The sequence below is a fragment of the Crinia signifera genome, chromosome 3 (assembly GCF_055691185.1).
Source record: "Crinia signifera chromosome 3, ASM5569118v1, whole genome shotgun sequence".
Lineage (NCBI taxonomy): Eukaryota > Metazoa > Chordata > Amphibia > Anura > Myobatrachidae > Crinia > Crinia signifera.
The window spans coordinates 167,959,424-167,980,793 of NC_139219.1; the positions used below are offsets into that span (position 1 = coordinate 167,959,424).

Genomic DNA, 21,370 nt, shown 5'->3' on the forward strand with positions numbered 1-21,370 from the left:
CTGACTGATCCGTGCAGGCTAAAACGCAAATACGACGCAAATCCTGTCGTATTTGCGTGGGTGTTTTACACCACTAAGCAGCCGTATTATCAGTACGGCTGCTTAGTAAATCAGAAACCACCATTCTTTTGAATGGTGATTTCTGTCGTATTCTATCGATGGTGTAGACATTCGTATTTGTAAATACAAATACGAATGTTCCATCTTTAGGACTACGAATTGTTGTATTTTTGGGATTGTAAATCCCAAAAATACAAATTCGTAAAAAAAAGGTGTATTTCTCCCTACGAATACACCTTTTTTCTACGAATCCATTTTGGTAAATGTCCCCCAGAGTGTCTATAAAATCGGATAGTGTGTACCCAGCTATACTATAACTATCGTCCTTACTGTCCGATTTGACATTGCTGCGTGTAGTAGTAGGACACGCCAGTGTGATGTGTGCGGGGATTGTGTTACACAGGACAGTGCAGCAGGGAGGGGACGGGGAGCGGAGGGGAGGATAACTTTATAAGAGGTGAGAGAAGTATCCCAGTGAGTGAGCTGCCTCCTCATCCTGACTGCTGTCTGTACATGCATGGCTGCTGCGCTACTAGGTAACCCAGCACCCCGCCTGCTGCCGCGGAGTCTTCCTTCATGCTGACATCTCCCCCTACTTCTCAGCGGGTCTTCATCAGAGGATGCCGGGGAGGGAGGTGAGGCTGCGCCGGAGAGCCTGTACCCTGCTGCGCCTCCTCGCCCTGTGCCTGGCCGCCGCCTTCCTCTGCAGCCACTTCTCCGCTGAGCTGAGGCGCAAGCAGCTGTCCCCAGCCGGACTGATCGCTGGAGTGCAGAGCGGGGAGCCCGAGGGACGCATCGGCCGGAGGATGGACGAGGTGCCCAGCAAGAGGCAGGTGATCTATGTGAGAAGGAGCAGCCGAGCCTACGGGAGACCCGGGGGCAGCCCTGGTGTGCACAGTAGGAGAGACAGCTTAAAGGTGAGTGGCACCTATTTGAGGACCACCCGCTGGGGAAATCTACTTCTACAGCTATTGCTATGAGAGGACGCGCTAATGGCACAGTGTACCTTCCTGTACTGTACTGGCATGTGCTGAGCCAGTGTGCTATGCTTATATCATGTGCCACATGTGGTATACAAGGCTGCTACATATGTACAGCATATAAGCGAAACGTGCTGTTTGTTTCATTGGAGTTTGCTCCTAATTTGATTTTGGTAATATTCTTGCTAGACTTCTTTCTCTGTGTCTGTTCTTATTGTATATTGACAGGTGGGTCTGTCCGGTGCATCCTCCAGGGCAAGTTTGTGGTTCACAACTTTCCTGGCAATCCCTACTTTTGTTTGAAATAATAATAAAAAATGTAATAGCATTTGGCCCACAGCCATCTAGTTATAGCAACTATGTGACTTCATGTTAGCACCTGGCAGCATTGCTCTGTATATATTGTATATACAGTTGTACAGTATATGTGTGTGCATAAAGTCAGAATATCAACACAGAAACATTGTTGACAACCAATCAATATACATGTTGTTGACACTGAAGTAATATCGACATTGTCAGAATCTGACCATTTGTTTCTATGGACCATTTCTTTAAATCGAGTTGTGCACAACTTGTATAGACTATGATGAATGTTGAGGTGAATGGGTCCCAAAAATAAATGAACAGTAGAAATTAGATGTTTAATCAGAACAGGGACTCATCTTTACTGCCAGTAAGTTGCGTATTAATAGATATTTCTGGCTTATTCCCTGAAAATACCTGTTTTATAAGATAGAATGATACTGGCATATATATTAAGTATCACTCAAATGTAATAAGGAGAGACTGCAGCAGATATCTCCAATATCCTCCCAGCCACAGTCCCCATCGTTTTCATCCCAGTGTTTGGCCTCTGGAGCATTCCAGTGTTTAGTTTCTGTAGCCTATGGCCTACTCTTTATAAAATTAGCTGGCAGAGTGTTCCTCAGGGCACATTTAGGGGAAGACATGTTGGAGTGCAGATGTCCCCTCTGGCTGGTCCTATTTTCTGTGCTTTGGGTTGGATGCAAAATCACCTCTCCAGTCTTCTCAGCCCTGTGTGTATCACAAGAGCCTAATGCTAATACTATGGGTCAGATTTATCAAGCTCCAAAAGTGATCAAATGGATAGTGAGAAACAATCAGCCAATCAGCTCCTATCTGTCATTTTTAAACCCAACCTGTGACATGGCAGTTAGGAACTGATTGGCTAGATTTTTTTTTGAAGCTTGATACATCTGGCCATATGTCTCCTGGAAGCAGTATTGCTAGTGTGCAAGATCGCAATGTCAGGTTATCACCTGCCAGTGGCAGTGGGACTGTTAAGGAAAACATAATGTCATCCCAAGATGGCGATGGAGGCTTTGCCGACATAGCTGGCTGTGTGGCAGAGGCATTACCAACAGAGGCTGGAGGCACTACTGGTGAAATCGGGTATCTCCACTGCCTGTTTTGTGATCACCATACCACATCATCACTACATTTGCTGATATGAACTACAGTAAAAGTAAGGAAAATTAGAAATGTAGTGTTGGATACAAGACAAATATCCAGGAGCAAAACGTTTAAACTTTATATTGACCTAGAAATTTGGCAAATATGTTTTATTTTGCCAAGAAAGACACTAGCATTATGACTTTAGAAAATCGAAATTTGTACAATTTTTTTAAGCAGATGTCGACTAAATAGGAAACAGACAATAAGTTTGGATAACAGAGAGAATACTAATGAAGGTTATGAATACAAATAGATTCTAGAAAGACAAACTTATAGCAATAGTCTGCTTCCTGTCATCTTGGAACACTGTTTGCTTAGTGATCTATTTCTCCTTGGTTTGCCAGTAGCTGCTGGAATTAAAATGACCTAAGCCTTAAGGCCCCCATACACTAGTTGGATTTGGCCACTAAACACCTGATCCCGACGGATCAGAATGAGAAATCGAGTGAAAAGTGTCCAAATCGAATGTGTTTGACATCCGATCTGAGTCAAAAGTCAGACTTCCTGCACATCGATCTCTGACTTGGACCCCCTCCTGGCACCAGGGAATGGGGTTGCATGGTATATATCACATTTAAAAGCACCGCATGCTCTACACTGCAGCGAGAAATTGCTGCAGTGTATGGCCACCATTAATCTGGGAAAACATTAGACAAAGTTGGTAGCCGGGTGTGGTATGGGGCTCCGACAGTGGGGACCTAACAGTCAGTATCCCGATGTCAGGATCCCAACTGCCGGTGCCCCAGTAGGGCGGCAAGCACAAAGAAGCCCCTTGCGGGCTCGCTGCACTCGCCCCGCTGCAGGCCCGGTGGCTTGCTACGCTCGCCACAGGTTCTATTCTCCCTCTATGGGGGTCGTGGACCCTCACAAGGGAGAATAGCCCCTGTAAGTCGGGAGCCCCCCTGTCGGAGCACCGGAAGTCAGGATCCGTACTGTCGGGATCCCCATTGTTGGAGCGTCATCCGGCACCTGTGTAGTCATCGACATCTGCAGTGACAGTACCCGGCAAAGTACACACACACTTGCCGATGACAGATCGATGCCCATGCTGCCTTCTGCAGAATGGTCCTCATTAGTAGGCTCAGGATTTTTAGGATCTAAAAAACTGAAATTAATTTTTTTTCAATCTATGTTTTAGGATTTATAAGTTTAAAAAAATAAAATGTAGGAATTTATGTTTGAAACACTTTGCCTTTATTATATATGAATGAAGTATAATATGAAGGGGGAAATTTACTAAGGTCCCGGGATACGGCTGATCCCTGGTACTAATTGATAGGACTGGCATCGACTGTATTTGGGGGGAAATATAAATACAGGAATAGGCAAATTTACTACTGTACTGTATTTCCCGGATTCTGATTTTCTGATGGCATAACAGGTCGTATCCATTTGTATTCGTATTTGGTGCCCATATTACGAACTACGAACTAACTACGAAGCGGCAATTATAACCAGCCCCAGGTTGGTTTTAACTGCTTTTAACCAGCCCTACGCTCAAAGAGTCGGTCCTGGTTTTAGAAATTAAAGTTTAACATAGGAGTCCTGTGGAGGCACGACTAGCCAGTCAGCTGTGGAGCCTGCTGCTGATTGGCTGGGGGAGGACCTGATGTCTGACGTCGGGCAAGGGGGGCTGTTTCAGAGAAGGGGGCCTGGTGATACGTACCCATAGAGCCCTCCAATAATCTGATTGTATAGACCAGGTAAAATTTCAACACAGCATATTAATTTACTCTCCAGAAGTTAGGTCATTCACATGGATAACTACAGGTTACAGGGTTGCATTACATGGTCAGACAAATTATCTTGGTTACCAATCCAATGACTCCTGCTGAAACCACAGACCCCTGCATATCGCCTGGCCAGCTTGTCTAGCATCAGACATGTCTTACATGTCCTAAGAAAACATTATTTAAGGCAGCTCACAGGTGCTACTAATGAACTTAGCTGCAGTTGATTCCTGTCCTTAAAACAAAACCTGGACTGGATACATGTTTAACTGCTGTCATGTACTTTTACCATGGAAAAGCTATTATCCCTGCTTAAAGTGTCAGCGATGCGTGCCAGCGATTGTGCTAAGCGATTAGGCATATGTGATTTTAGTTAAGCAAGGAAAACTTAGATTGCTGATCGATATAGCTCGTTTCACAAAACACGGGCAATGTGCAGTCTCTTGCTAAGTCATATGAATAGATTTATGCAGCACGCTGGTTATACATCTCCCAGCAATAGCGAAGTGGGAGGCCGCACATTGTTATCGACCCTAGACACACAGTGATGTGTGCTTCATTTTTAAGTGAGTTTGTCAAAGTAAATCAGAACACTTATACCATGTTCTCATTGCCGCCCCTGCAAAAACCCGTGTTTTTCTTGCTGGGTTTTTGGCAGGGCACAGAGCATCGCAACTTTTAAACCCCATTCTCACTGCACCTTAGACCCGGGAAATTCCCGTGTCTGACCCGTTCACACTGCTTCCCCTGGTCTGCCCTGCCAACAAGTGTGTGAATATAATAGCAGCTTTGATTGGCTGTTGAAAAAGTAGCTGTGATTGGCTGTATTAGAAAGCAGCTTTTATTGGCTTGCTGAAGATGATGTCATTAAAAGAGGCCTTTTTTCCCAAGCACATTGCATTTTGATGATGCCACGGGCACACAGGATTTTGGCAATGTTGTAGTAAACTGTGGAGTCCTTCACTGTGCCGGTCACTTGCTTATTAATTTTCTCCTCTCACAGCAAGCAGCTCCAACACTTCCTCATCCCTCCAGTGCGCCATTTCTGCTCTCCAAGACGCAGCATTAAATGGATGTCACATGTCACCTGATTACATTCCCCAATCAGCTTGCTACTTCGCATCTTGTGTGAAAACCCGTGTCTGTGCTGTTCAGACTGACGTACACCAGTAAAACCCTGCAAAAAACCCGTGTGTAATTCCCGGGGCATAACACCCGGAAATTTCACAAAGATGCGTTCACACTGAGACGCGACACGGGAAATTACTGCTCGCCCTGCCAAATACCCAGGTTTTTTAGGCAATGAGAACGGGTATTAGAAAATATCCCTTTATTTCTATGTGTGTAGGCTCCATAACTTCGACATGCAGCAATATTTAGCAACCCACTTCTAGCAGTGTACCACAAAAGTCTCCTTTATTTCCAGATTCCCAGGTTCATGTTTCAGAAGGTGCCATGTTACAGCTCTAAGTATAAATAGCGCTTACATAGAAAAAGTAACGATATCTAAATGTGTCCAAGGAGAAACAAAGACACCAAGTCAGTCGTGTCTGTCAAGTGAATCCATATGTGTTGCTGGAAATACAAAGTGTCTATAAAGCATAGTGTGGGAGTGCTGGAGGCTGTTCATTATGGCTGTGTCTTGGGCTCTGAGAGAAAACAAGATTATTAGCTAGAAGCAAACGGTATGAAACCTATTTTCCTGGAGTTGGTGCATGGCCCACCTGTACACCTTTGTTCACTGAACCCTATAGTAAAGCGTATTTTTGTAACTTACATTTTTTTTTTTTTATCAGTTGACAGATACATAGGGAAAATGAAAATGTGTCTATTTGAATTAAAACATTCTAAAGGGCCATGTTAGATTAATGGACAGATGCGTGTTCTGAAATATGTCATGTTGGGAGGTATGCACGCTTAATATATATTCTGCCATAATAGGTCTATATGGTGACATAATGGGTGAAATACAATTCACAGGTCATGTTGCTATGGGCAACCAATCAGAAGCTACTTCTTATTTATTTACCACCCTCTAGAACAGCGGTGGCCAACCCGCGGCTCGCGAGCCGCATGCGGCTCACCACGCCTAAATTTGTGGCTCCCATCGGGGTTTTGAATTTGGCGCCAATTCGGCTGCCAATTCAAAACGCCGCATCGGCAGCCAATAGGAAACGGCCGCGGCGAGGCAATCAGCGCTCGCCGCGCCGTTTCCACCCCGCCCCCGGCGTCTGACATCAGACGCCAGCGGGAGGGCGAGATGTCTCCATGCCGGCGGAGCGCAGGAGCGCTCCTGAAGAGGCGAGAAGCCGCCGGAGGACGGCGCAGAAGACGGCGGCGGGGAGAACAGTTCCGGCGCCGCTGAAGAGGCCAGAAGACGCCGGGATCAAGACAGAAGATCTCCGGCGCCTTCTGGAAGAACAAAGAAGATGGCTCCCGGAGAGGCCAGCGGGGGTGGGAAGCAAAAGAGCTAATGAAGCTCCCCCCAGCGGCCTCTCCCAACACCAGGTAGGGGCCTTTGGTCTCCTACCCCCCATCCACCCTAGACCACCGGGTGTCAGGCACTAGGCCCGTGGGCACATTCAGGCCCTTCCGGCCTGTGGGCGCATTAGTCGGGCCTTCTTGGCCCGTGGCTCATTTGTTTGTTGGGCCCTCCTGGCCCTCTAGGTGGGGCTTTTAGTTAGGAAGCTGGGCCCTCCAGCATAGGTGTTGCACTGTGGGCAACACCTGTGCTGGAGGGCCCAGCTTCCTAACTGTGGGGGCATATGATGTTTGGCACTGTGGGGGGCATATAATGTTTGGCACTGTGGGGGGCATATGATGTTTGGCACTGTGGGGGGCATATAATGTTTGGCACTGTGGGGGCATATAATGTTTGGCACTGTGGGGGCATATAATGTTTGGCACTGTGGGGGCATATAATGTTTGGCACTGTGGGGGGCATATAATGTTTGGCACTGTGGGGGCATATAATGTTTGGCACTGTGGGGGGCATATAATGTTTGGCACTGTGGGGGGCATATAATGTTTGGCACTGTGGGGGGCATATAATGTTTGGCACTGTGGGGGGCATATAATGTTTGGCACTGTGGGGGGCATATAATGTTTGGCACTGTGGGGGGCATATGATGTTTGGCACTGTGGGGGGCATATGATGTTTGGCACTGTGGGGGGCATATGATGTTTGGCACTGTGGGGGGCATATGATGTTTGGCACTGTGGGGGGCATATGATGTTTGGCACTGTGGGGGGCATATGATGTTTGGCATTGTGGGGGCATATGATGTTTGGCATTGTGGGGGGCATATGATGTTTGTTATTGTGGGGGCATATGATGTTTGGCACTGTGGGGGGCATATGACTGGCACTGTGGGGGGCATATGATGTTTGGCATTCTGGGGGGCATATGATTGGCACTGGGGGGAATATGATGTTTGGCACTGTGGGGGGCATATGATGTTTGGCACTGTGGGGGGCATATGATGTTTGGCACTGTGGGGGGCATATCTGGCACTAGGGGCATAAAGTTTTGTCATGTGGCCACTCCCCTTGTGTCATATGACCACGTCCATGGCCACTCCCCCGATCACACCCCTTTTGGCGCGCGCGCCTTTGGCGCGCGCATGATGTTGGCTCTTTGGCTTGACCACCGATATTTTTCGGCTCTTTGCCTCTGACCGGTTGGCCACCCCTGCTCTAGAAGATAGTAGACAGGATGTGAATCTTTTACCGATAGCAACATGACCTGTGAAGAGTATTTCACATCTTAGTAAATTTCACTCATTGAGCCTCATGCTGTGACATTAGAATGCTCTTCACATGTGTCCATAGACGAATCTAGAATTATGGTAATAGTTGGTCCCAAATACAAATACACAAGCAGGGCAAAGCTGCGCGCTGAAAAGGGGGCGTGGTCTCATGGGAATGAGGCGTGGCATCACAAAAAGGGGCATGGTATTATACTTTAGACCACACACCGTAATGCCCATTACACATTTTAGCAAACTTTGTAATACCCATTACACATAAAGCCACACGCCGTATTGCCCATTACACATAAGGCCACACACCATAATGCCCATTACATATTATATAACAAACCATAATGCCCACTACATATTTGACACATACCTACATACCTACGTGCTCATTGCTAGGGGGTTCTTGCCAAGGGAAAATACATGCTTGTTGCCAAGAGGGAGTTAAATGCTCATTGCAAAGGGGGTGGGGGGATTGCTCGTTGCCAAGGGGGGAGGGAATTGCTTGTTGCCAAGTTCTGTTCTCCTGCTGGGGTCCAGCAGCCAATCAGGAGGGGCTACCAATACCACAATACCGCTCCTGATTGGCTGCCGGCGGTCCAGAACTGAAAATATCGATGCCACTGCTTAGATTACAGCCGGGCAGTGCACAGTGCTCTCCGCCCAGCTGTCATCTCTTTCAATTAGGTGCATCCAGCGGCATCCCCTTTGGCAACGAGCAATTTCCTTAGACTACACAGCCGGGCAGTGCACAGCTCTCTCTGCCCGGCTATCATTTCTTTAAATTTTATGCGGCTTGCACCCCCAGACCCCCGGACCACCCCTTACATTCGTCTATGCATGTGTCATCCTTGTCAGCCTGCATATTATCATCTGGTCATCAGTTTATTTTCATCTGTCCAGTGCAATAGAAGCAAATGTTTAGTTCACTTATACATCACTTACTTCTGCCCTGTGTTATTAAATTGGTAGAAACAAGAGTAATGTGCGCCACTTGCAATGGTTCATAGTGCTGGATTCAGACCTGTTACATACCTCCCAACTTTGGCATCGCAGCAGACGGGACGCTGCTGCTGCGCGCCGGAGGCGCGTTGAAATTTTCAGGGGTGTGGCCTAATTTGGGGGCGTGGCCTATACTCGAGGCTCTTCCGCGAGGCCACGCCCCCATTTTGCCGCTATGGGGGCATGACCCAGAGGCTCTGTGAGCCTCTAGCCATGCCCCCTGGCTGCGGGAATAGACGCTGTGCGCATGCGCACAGCGTTTATTCCCCGCTGCTTAGCAGCTGACAGGGGGGACTCCCAACAGCCCCCCCACACCGCGGGACACTGCCGCCCGCGGGTGGGACATCGGGACAGGCCCTGACAATCGGGACTGTCCCGATAAAATCGGGACTGTTGGGAGGTATGCTGTTAGCAAGGCTGCAATTTTTGCAGATGGACAAAACCATGCTGCACTGCAGGTGGGGCCGATGTAACGTGCAGTGAATTAGATTTGGGGAGTTATTTTGTTTCTGCACAGGGTAATTATTGTCTGATTTATTCTTACTCTGCAATTAGATTTCAGTTTGAACACACATCATTTAACTCTCTCTGCACATGTTACTTGTGCCCCACCTGCAGTGTAGCATGGTTTTGTCTTTGTGCAACCGGTCTGAATAAGGCCTATAGTCACATTAGGAGGCAGTGCATGGTGGTGCATGCTACAAGCGTGTAAAAGCGATTAAAATGACTTGGGTAACTTTAGATTTATGTGTCAGCCAGTGAAGATAACATAAGGACATGTGCCAGGCTGACTACATTTCTTTTCAACATGCCAGGTGTGTCTGCAGACACAATTCCCTGACTCATTGTCCAGAATGTTGCTGACGGCTATAATTAGGGCTGTCTAAATCCTCTGTAGTTATTACCTCAGGAGGTGGTGTTAAGTGCAAACATTTCGTTACCAGGTAGGAAACTTAATATTCTTTTTCTGTAAAAAAATAATAATTAAATTTACATTTTCTGAATTCATGAAAAGTAGACTAGGTGGATTGAAAATTGTATAGTCCCTAGTGGCTTTCTTTAAATAAGTTTTGACTAATCTAAAACAATAATAATTCATTAATTACTAACTTTTTAAGAATGTTTAATTGTATCCATCATTGCATAGATGACTGATTTGTTTAGAGCTAAATTTGTCGCATTGTTTTTATAAACAGTACATTTGTATTAAGTATAAGATACACATGGTCGATTTTAAGCTGTTTTCTAATCAGTCTGTCTAGATTGCTTTCAAATTAAGTACAGATTACTCTGTGTGTATAACCCTGAGCGATGGCGATGCACGGTCCCGCAGTACATGTAGTCAAATCATGACCTGTGCTAACCAGATCCCCTATACAAACATCGCTATGTGTGTATGGGAAATCTAGTCGCTTGGAAGCACACGGGCGATTTCCTGAGCCTGTATCGCTCAGCATTCAGGCTAGGAGAAATCGCTCCATGTGTACGGGGCTTAAAACCTTAAGGTGCCCACACACTAGAACAATTTTTTTTGCCAATTGCCCAATAATCTTTTGCTAAATCTTCTGATCTTAAGGCCCCCATACATTAGTCCCAGGAGCTCCCCAGGAAGGATCACATGCGATGGCACTTCATGTGCCAAGTTTTGCATGTGATAAATAAGCTGCAGAGACAATGGGAGCGGGGGAAAGCAGCGGGGATATGCCCGCGACCAGAGAGACGGGCAGGGTGGGGGGCAGTGCAGGGAGCCGGGCAAGAAGCCGCTGCTGTCAGCGGGAGCAGGGGGGAAGGGGGGGGGGGCGGCGAAGGGAGCCGGGCAGGAGAAGATGCTGCTGGGCAGTGGCGGGAGCGGACGAGCATGTTAAACAAAAAAAGCCGTACAAACAAATAGGAAGCTATTGATTGGCTGAGACCTCTGTCAGCCAATTAGCTTTTGCCTTTCTGCTCCACGGGTGGTTTCTGTCCTCCCTGAGCTCACCTTAGGACTCAGTTGCAGTCCCCTGCACGGCTCCGGGCAGCACATAAGATTTAGCAAATCCTATGTGCAGCCCGTCCAACCTCCTGACTCCGATCCGATGTGCACGGGACCGCGCATCGGGTCGGACGGGATGTCTACCTATGCGATTTGGGCCAATTTCACATCCCGATTCATCCGAATCGGGCGAAATCGTGTGCCCAAATTGCACATGTACATGCTGCACAAAAAATCTACAGGAACGCACATGGGATCTTAAGAAAAATCTTTGGTAAAGATGTGTGCTTGCCTGAAATCTTTTGTCCAGGACTGACAAAAGATTTTGAGGCTTATTTATGCGCACATCTTAAAGGTGCCCACACACTAGAACGATTTTTTTGCCGATTGCAGACAAAAGATCTCAAGGCTAATTTTTTTTATTTATTTTATACCTTAAGATTGCAGATTCTTGAGGACCCCTGGTATACTCTACTCTGGCTTCTGGGTTAAATACATTATGTGAACAAAGGCTGATTGACAAGATAGATATTTGACTTGATGTTAAAGACAGACATTTATCTGCCTGGGGGTGTAAGGTGTCACATGTGTCACAATCAAGATAAATGATGTGGCAGAAATAAATGTTTATGTAGACTTGGAATGGTTTTGCATAGTAGAGCACTTTTCATATAACAAAGTTAATTTCACAATTTGCAGTACAAACCATTTAACTTAATAAAAATGCCTACTTTTTTGCTTGCACATTACAAGGTTCCACATACTGCTAAATACTGCATACTCAGTGGTGAGATTCAAATAAATAAACAGGTTCTATGTCGTATGCCCTTTGCACATAAAGCCACATGCCGTGATGCCAGTTACACATTTTGCAGCACACCATGATGCCCATTACATATTTGAAACATGTGCCACTTACCTACATGCTCATTGCTAGGGGGGTGTTGCTTAATGTCAGGGGCTTCATGCTGGATGCCAGGGGCCTCATGCTGGATGCCAAGGGGGCTTCATGCTCGTTGCCAAGGGGGAATACATTGTGATTGCCAGGGGCGTAACTAGAACTTTTTGGGCTCCATAGAAACTGCAAACATAGGAGACTGCAGGGATGACTGCCACCATGGAGCGCTCAGCTAATAGAGAGGAGAGGCGCTGTAAGCAGCTGTGACAGCCGGGCAGAGAGCTGCATGCTGCCCCGCTGTATACTGAACTGAAAGCAGGTCCACAGCTATTTTGAATTCTCCCGCTGGACCAAGAGACAGTAGGAGCTCGCGGCCGGCAGCCAATAAGAAGCCCCCATTGCCGCTCCTTATTGGCTGCCGGACCGCGATCTCCTATTGGCTCGCTGTCCAGCAGCTGCAGTAGCATTCAAAATAGCCACGGACGGTGGCGGACCTGCTTTCAGTATACAGCCGGGCAGAACGCAGCTCTCTGCCCGGCTGTCACAGCTACTTCAAGAAGTTCAAGTACCTTGTCAGCGCTCCTTAGCCACCGGTTCTGCAGAACCAATCGTATATTAGGTTTCGGTTCTGCAGAATTGGTGCGAACCGGCTGAATCCCACCTCTGCATACTGCTTTTGGGATGTTCCTCCATGTAAGCTCTTTGTGTGAACGATTGTGGTTTTGTTGCAAGCCTATAGGTAATCAGCATGCCCAAACAGTCACTTTACATACACCACAACAGGAATGTGTCCCTTTATTTTAATTCCCTACATTTTTCAATTTTACTTATAAACAGTCTAAGTCCAGGGAGGCTCACACTGCACAACATGCACCTATATTTAATCACTTATCTACCGCATCAGCACTGCTGATGCTGAAGAAATCATTTGAGTGTGATGGTCATTTCCTGGTGATTCGCCCATGCTCAGTAAAGATTTGTCTCTGGAACATGGTGGGTGCAGTGTTTTCAGAGACCTATGCATCCACACTAGATATTAGTCTCTGGGAATTGTCGGGCACAAGGGGTGAGATTTAATAGGATAAGAGATTCAGAAATTGAGAGATTTGGGAAGAAATCTTGGTACTTGTTTCCTAGAACGGCGCCCAGATTTTCTTAAATCGCATTGCATCACATCGCATGGGCCATATTAGTGGCGTGCGATGCAATGCGATTTTTTAAATGTACTTTATTCACTGCTCTGTGTGCCCCAGGGGATCGCATCGCACCTCCCGCAAAATCACATGCGATCGCATGTGATTTTATAGGGTGTGGGATGCCATTACATTACCTATATCAAGATATTGATTGATTTTATATAGTGTGGCGAGTGCAGCGAGCCACTGAGGCCTAGGCATGGCGAGTGCAGCAAGCCCCGCGAGGGGACGCGGATAACTTTACATGTATTCTGCGTCTGCTCGTCTCGATGCGCTCGCCACACTATATACAGTCAACTCCACCCCGACGTGGATTGTCAGGCTATGAAAAAGTTGGAGGACACGTACCGCCGCCCCTCGCAGGGCTCGCTGCGCTCGCCATGCTTCGGGGTGGCGTGGATAGTGTGGGGGGGGGGGGGTTGCATAAAACCTCATTTTATTACATACAATGATATTATTGTATACCTAATATTATATGAAAAAATTGCATTGCATCGCAGGGCAATACAATGGCCCATGCAATGCGATGCGATTTCCCTACGCAGAATACCCGACTAAGCAAATAGCTTAGTGGGTGCCGTTCTAGGAGACAAGTACCGAAATCTCCAGTTTTTTTTTTAAACGGCAATCATTTACACTCCAAAATCAAACTGGTTTTGCAGTGTAAATGATTGCCTGTTTAAAAAAACTGGAGATTTCTTACCAAATCTCTCACTTTCTGAATCTCTCATCCTATTAAATCTCACCCCATGTTTCTGGAGGCCAGCACACGTGGAGTCTATTCTGGCACAGAGCAGAGGGGGCCCACAGAGAGGAGTTTGCACACATGTCCCCTCCTCGGGTAAGTGCCCTATGGCTGGTTGGTACTTTATCTCTCTCCAAAGCTTAGCAAAAAGACTCCAAAATTACCAAAAAACAATTAGGTGTGATGATGGCCACCAGTGGATCTGTTCTGTGAAATTGCTTTAGGGACTGTGATGCATGCCTTTGACTGCCTCTGCTGCACTCGGAGGTAGGAGCGTGATTGGCTCTATGTTGTACCCCTCCAACTGTCCACCCTGCACAGCTCCCTGATCAGTGTCCTCCTATCACAGCTCAACCTTCATTGTCCACCCAAACGCACTCTCCCTCCCCGGCTCCTTCAATAATCACCTCGCAGCAGAGCAAGCAAACTTACCTGTATCACTTTAGTCTGGTTATGTGACTGGCTCCTCTTGCTTGAGGATAGCTTGCTCAGGTCCCTTACAGTGATGCACAGGTATATTTGTCAAGTTGATGGATGTCGTAGAGTACTTTGGTATTATTAGAGTTCTGGAGTCCGTCTGACTCCGCAAAGGGCCATTGGAGGAGGGGCTGCTACAGATGGGCATGCATAGCAGCCCTCCTCAGTGACGGTGGCCAAACTGTTAGGTGAATATATGACAGTCTCTCTCCCCCAGCCTCCACCTCCGTCATGTTTGTTACGGCCATCACAGAGGAGCCACGGCGTGCACCATGCCCGGCATTACCGCTGCCGGCTCAGCTGTTCAAAAGCAGAGGCGGGCGGCGGCATTTTCCAGCGGGTGCCCCATGAGCCACCAATGTTGAAGCTGAGCAGGCATTACAAATCGCCCTAGGCAATTGCCTCATTTGCCTATGTCTAGGGCCAGCTCTGGCTGTTACCCTCAGAAATCTATATATGTAGGGAAGAGTGCAAGAGGTACTCACAGGTCTTGGTAACTATATATATATATATATATATATATATATATATATATATATATATATATATATATATATATAGTGGTCGACAGGAACATAGGCGGCACTCAGCGGACTTGGTAAAAAACTTTTTAATCACAGCAAAGTGAAATAAATCCCAACGTTTCGGAGCAAACGTGCTCCTTTTTCACGTTGAAAAAGGAGCATGTTTGCTCCGAAACGTTGGGATTTATTTCACTTTGCTGTGATTAAAAAGTTTTTTACCAAGTCCGCTGAGTGCCGCCTATGTTCCTGTCGACCACTAAAAATCTACTCAGGAAGGCACCAACGGCAGCTGGACATTATTCAGGCAAGAGTGCCGGGCTGACTCCGTAGACTATATATATATATATATATATATATATATATATATATATATATATATATCTGGGGGGTGCTCTCCCTCCTGTCACCACCAACAAACACTTGCTATTTTCCCTCGGGCCCTACACACACACACATTCACAGGGGATTCCCCCACAATATATAACACACAGGCACATCCCCACACTCAGTGGCGTAACTAGTAACTATGCGCCCCCCTGCCGAAAATTTTGCCAGCGTCCCCCCCAGTAGGGTTAACAACCCCCCCATAGGGTTAACAACCCCCCCAGTAGTGTTAACAAACCACCCCCCAGTAGTGTTAACAACCCCCCGGGAGGGCTGCGGGGCTAAAGTTAGCAGCTGCTGTCTGCCCCTGCCGCTTGGCGACTCTGTCTTGTGGGTCCCGACTCTCCCGGCTCCTGCTGCTTATAAAAAAAGTGACATTCGGAAAAATGGCTGCCCCCATACTGCAGACCGTTTTTAAAGTTGCTAGAGGAGGCCACCGCCTCCTCTAGCATCCTCAAAAAAATGTCTGCAGTATTGGGGCAGTCATTTTCTGAATGTCACTTTTTCTTATAAGCAGCAGGAGCCGGGAGAGTCGGGACCTGCAAGACAGAGTCGCTGGCGGCAGGGGCAGACAGCAGCGGCTAACTATAGCCCCGCAGGCCCCCCGGCGCCCACACCTTCTCAGCGCCTCCCCACCACCGTGGGGGCTGCGTGGCTATAGTTACACCACTGCTCACAATCTTTGCTCCCCAAGTCCCTGCACACTTTGACAGTGACACACATTACCTCCTGGTCGAACCAAATGACCTCAGGAGACAGCAGGCATGGAAGAAGCAGTGGGCTGTGCTGCAGCTGCATTCAGATTGTTCAGGCCAAACTCAAAGTAAAGTCGGGTGTGTGGCATAATCACAGACCCCCTCTTGATCACGACCCCTAAAATCGCTGATCATTCTGCAGCCGCATGAGGCTAGCTAGCACAGCCACAGTATGAGCAGCAGATAGTAGTGGTACTGCTAGCTTGCTGAAGGAGAGAGCACTGTGACATGGCCAGCTGTTAGCTCTGTCGCTCTCTATTCGGTTTGCCAGTGCCGGCTCTGTGTGAACATAAAAACTCCCCTAACATATACCTTCTTCCATAGCCGGCTCCTGAATTAATTGGAACCTCAATTTGGATTAAAACTTGGACAATATTATGTATATATATATTCAGTTTCAGGCTGGCACTCCCTGGACCTGTACACCTTGACAAAGGGGTATCCACTCCCCGAAACGTTGGGACACTTATAAAAGCACCTTTATTTGACTGTGGATTGCCGCTGTTTGTTTTCAAGTCGTTGCATATATATATATATATATATATATATATATATATATATATATATATATATATATTTGTTGAATTATTAAAAGGACTTAAAGGTGTAATGGATTTTTGTGTATGGTCCAGATTTACTAAATTGTCTGAAACAGACAAACGATGGTGTTTCCATAGCAACCAATCATTCTACCATTTTCTAGAAAACATGCCTTCTCCGAAAATGCAATTATTTTAGATAAGACAGTCCCGTATTTAAGGACCTAATAAAGACAATAATTGTTGTGCCACACCTACCAAGTTTTCTTTCTCAGAGGATGTATACCGAAACAAGTGCTGTGACTGGGTATGTGAACAGGTAATGAGTAAGGATAAGCAAGTTGTATCTTGATCGTAGACCTTTTACCATAATAAGAGCAAGCACCTTCATTTCTTTTCATGTATGCCTAAGCAATACATATTCCATGAATGAAAGAATGAAGCCTAAATATTTCTGGAAGACCCCTGCATTGTCATGTGACATGTATAGGAGCTAAGATGTGTCAAATCATGGACACACCCAGCTCATATGAACAGATTATTCAGATTAAAATAGCCAAGCAACTAAATTGGCCCTAAAATGATTTTGCTCATAAATGAAACTCAGAGCCAGTGCTGATTCAGAACAGCATTTTCAACTAGTTAAAAGCACTTCTGCAATGTACTTGAGCTGTGTCAGTTTTTTAGCCCACAAACTCTCCAATCCACCCAGAGTCCCAGTTTGCTCCTATCTCCAATCTCTGTCTTCACAGCTCTCTCTCCATATACAGCAAGTTTGAAGCAGACCAATGTTCCTGCAAAAATTGCTTTCAGTTTTGTTATGACATCTTCTAGCACAGAAAGGAGTCATTTGGTCTGTTGAGTCTAGTGGTCTCTGGTGGTACTGCCACTAGAGGTGAGGAGTAGTTAGCCATATATACACACGTCAATCCTGTCGAAATGCGTTGGTAGTGGCTTGAAGGATGTTGAACGCACTGATGTAGACCTGCCAATTCTGCTGCTTTCAGACACTGGACTGTGACTGGAGTTTTCCGGAGGCACTGGCTACTTCTTTGTAAGGCTGAACGCTGTTTTCTGAGATGTATGCATTGGATGCTAATTAAAAGTGTTACATTTTACCAATAAGTAAAGGAAAACAAATCATCTAAGGCGCTAGGGAGTCTCACAGCATGTAGTGTAACCCTGCAGCCACCACGCTGTAGGATTGCCAACCTCCAAAAAGTAACAACAAGAAAGAAAACGGCATGGGGCGGTCAAAGGTACACACAAATGTTTAATGAAATTTATTAGATGCACAAACATAAACTGACATACCAGTACATCAATATTATAAAATGATAAAAAGTTCAATTAATATGCATATAGGACTATATGCATATTAATTGAACTTTTTATCATTTTATAATTATGATGTACTGGTATGTCAGTTTATGTTTGTGTATCTAATAAATTTTAGGTACTTGTTTCCTAGCAGGGCGCCCAGCACGCTAAATAAGTACTGGGCTATTCTCCGTAGTGAAATCGCATCGCATGCCGCGTTATAGTAGCATGCAATGCGTGCAATGCGATTTCCATATAAAGTGCACAGCAGAGCGATGCGAGCGCAGAGAGCCCCGCGAGGGACTGCGGAACGTGTCCTCCGACCTTTTGATACCACCACTATCCACGTCGGCATGGAGTTGATTTTATATAGTGTGGCTAAGGGACGCGGAATACATGTAAAGTAATCCGCGACCCCTCCCCACGCTTCGGGTTTCGTGGTTCGCTACACTATATAAAAACAACTCCACGCCGATGTGGATAGTGGGGGTATGAAAAGGTCGGAGGACGCGTCACGTGCAGCTTCTCTTTTGGCGCCTCTGGAGTTTTCACTGACAGGGTGCGTAAAATTGCATCGCACACATCGCACGGCAAAAGCGTAACATGCGATGAGATGCGATTTCACTATGTTTGCGTACCTAAGAATTCTGGGCGCCCTGCTAGGAAACAAGTACCAAATTTTATTAAATTTTACCAAATCTGATTGCACCCTCTCCTTTCTTCTTTTTGCATGTACTACTGGTCCGTGGTTGGACCTTTATTGGAAGTGGCAGCTAAAATATACGATAGATTACAAGCAGGATAATACCACAGATGAACTACCTTTTATGGTGGGAATATATAACCCATAGAAGTTATTACCCAAAATGTCTGCACCAACCCTGCAGTATTGTGTATTGTGCTCTCTGCTTTAAGTCATCAACTATCTGTTTTTCAACTTCATGCAATTCTAATGTCTTTGTTCAATGTACCATGTTTTTTTGTGTATTTTAAGCGATTTTGAAGAGAAAAGCACTACATAAATCAAATGATTATTATTATTAACTAATCATATAGACATTCTGTGCAGCTTGTGACATTTACAAGATATTGAATACAGACCACATCCTTGTGCCAGAAACTCAATACAGAGAGCATTTTAGTGATATATGTTCAATATAAAGATATAGGTATCCGGAGATCTCTTATCCGAAATAATCCAAAAAACGTGTCTTTTTCCCCGAATATTTCACACACACCTTTCATACTGACCTAGGGCCTTATTCTAGTTCACTCATTTGGACAAAACCATGTGCACTGCGAGGGGGGGGGGGGGGGGTTGGGGGGGCAGATGTAAAATGTGCAGAGAGAATTAGATTTGGGTGAGTTGTTTTGTTTCTGTGCAGGGTAAATACTGGCTGCTTTATTTTTACACTGCAATATAGATCTCACTTTGAATCTAAGAAGGATTTTGTCAGAAAGAGTGAACTAAAATAAGGCCCCAAGTCCCTCGATGTCCACAGCGGCCTTCAGGATTTTCTTCAGCATCTTCAGCGGTCCCAGGAGTGCATTGCACGGGGCGACCAGGTAAGTATGTAAAAAAAAATCCAAAAACCATAAAATTCCCTTATACGAAATGCTCGCGGTCCCGAGCATTTCGGATACGGGATACTCAACCTGTATCCAAGTTATCACCATACATATAGACAGCATTCTGTAACTGAAATACAAATCCTATTGATGGACATACTGTACAGCACAAAAAATCCTAATTTTTGCCTTACATTAAAGATGGCATCCTAATTATCCTATTAATTATAATTATAACGCTTGTGTTTCTCAGGGTCCCAAAAAGCTCACATTTCCCAGGTCACCCGGCAGATGCACAGGTGTATTTATTGCTCACTAACACATTTTTAAAGGCCCATATGTGGAGCTAATTTTTTCACTTGTGATTCTTTGATGATACCTGGAAAAATGAACTGTTTGAGGGCCCTAGTTTTGGAGCATATGCTATAAAGTAATAATTTCTATTTACCACCAAAACATAGAGCATCTTAGGAACCATTGTATAGTACAGAAAGCATTCAAATGATGGACATTCATTAGAGAGAACATCCTAATCAGTGGCGTAACTATAAATACTGCTCCCCCCAGCCAAAATATTTTGGCGCCCCCCCCCCCGCACCTGTCAGTCAATGCCAGTTAGCAATGGTGTCACGGCGCGGCAAAGTGTCTGTGTGCTGTGCGGTGTCTGCCGCTCACCTGGTTCTGCTGCTGCAGCTGCTCCCAGGATCACCGTCCACGGCAGCTCCGTCCCCAGACATTCCCACGCATATCCGACATCTGGGGGAGACATTACCCGGGATCTGGGGGGGGGGGGGGGGGGGCGTGCAGGGCACACAATTCCAGCATCTGGGGGGGAGGCGAAAGGGCAGCGCAGGGCTCGCATTTCCGGTGTCTGGGGGGAGGGAGGAATGAGAGGGCTGCTCAGGGCATACATGTACAGCGTTCTTCCCCATGCAGCTGCGCCCCTGTAGCGCAGGTGTCCCCCCCGCCACTGCTAGGGCTGCAGAGCGCTAGTTACGCCACTGATCCTAATACACACAATATAACTCAGAGGGCATAAAATGACTTCTATACAATGAACACCATACAATACAATGAGAATCCTAGTTACTGTCTTATACTACAGAAAGCACCATAGCTACTGTCATACAGTACATTGACCTCAGACAATAGAGAGCATTATATGATAACCATATATTTCAGCGTGCATTCTCGTGAGGATCATACAATAAAGAGAATGTTCAAGTTATTGCCATAGAAATCTGATACTGCAGCATCCTGTTTAATGCAATGCATTAACTCAAAACGCATACTGACCATCATACAACACAAAGAGTATCTCAGTGACTGTCATACATAGCAGAGTATTCACTAGTGACTTTTATACAAGAAATTACAGTGTAAGGTAATTAGATGGCCCCAAATTTATATCAAAAGACGAGTGCCTCATGATGGAGTTACAATACCATAAAGCCAGATACACACTGAGTGAAATGGATCAGCATGTCATACCTACTGTATCAAACCTAGCAACATCGCTAGCAACAAAAAGCATGTCAATGCATGACAGAACAGGGTTTGTGCCATCCCTCTATTAACATCGCTCCAGTGTGTGATCTGTGTTGTGGCGATGTTAGAACAAACCCCCATTGCTCCAGTGTGCATCCGCCTGAAGACATGGTAGGAAAATTATTTTATTGTACAAAGGAAAACAACTCTTGCAAGAAACATAAAAGTAGTCTTGTTCCAATGCACTGTGAATATCTGCCAAAGTTTATTTCATTACCTATAAAATAAAAATAATGAAAACGTGTACTATTATTATAACTTTATCTCATTTCCTTTTATAATACTTGGTGTTAAAACACATTTTCTATCCAATCTCTGTTTAAAAATCATGACATCAGCCTTTTGGATTATTTTTTTATATTGGTAATCTGGATGCTCTCATGCACAAAATTCGAAATATTGCGATCTCTCGTTTTTCAATCTCAGATGTTCCC

At 45.8% G+C, this 21,370-nt stretch overlaps 1 protein-coding gene across 2 annotated transcripts in view; it reads left to right on the forward strand.

The window, feature by feature from the left end:
• The first annotated feature begins 512 nt into the window (after positions 1 to 512).
• The window catches only part of METTL24 (methyltransferase like 24), a 44,709-nt gene continuing 23,851 nt past the window's right edge, over positions 513 to 21,370 (forward strand). Inside the window, exon 1 of one of the 2 annotated variants that reach the window (XM_083176906.1) lies at positions 513 to 977. In XM_083176906.1, the coding sequence (XP_083033032.1) occupies positions 681 to 977 (297 nt within the window). In that variant the 5' untranslated portion in view covers positions 513 to 680. The remainder of the gene's footprint in view (positions 978 to 21,370) is intronic. The other variant, XM_083176907.1, reaches the window with a different exon arrangement.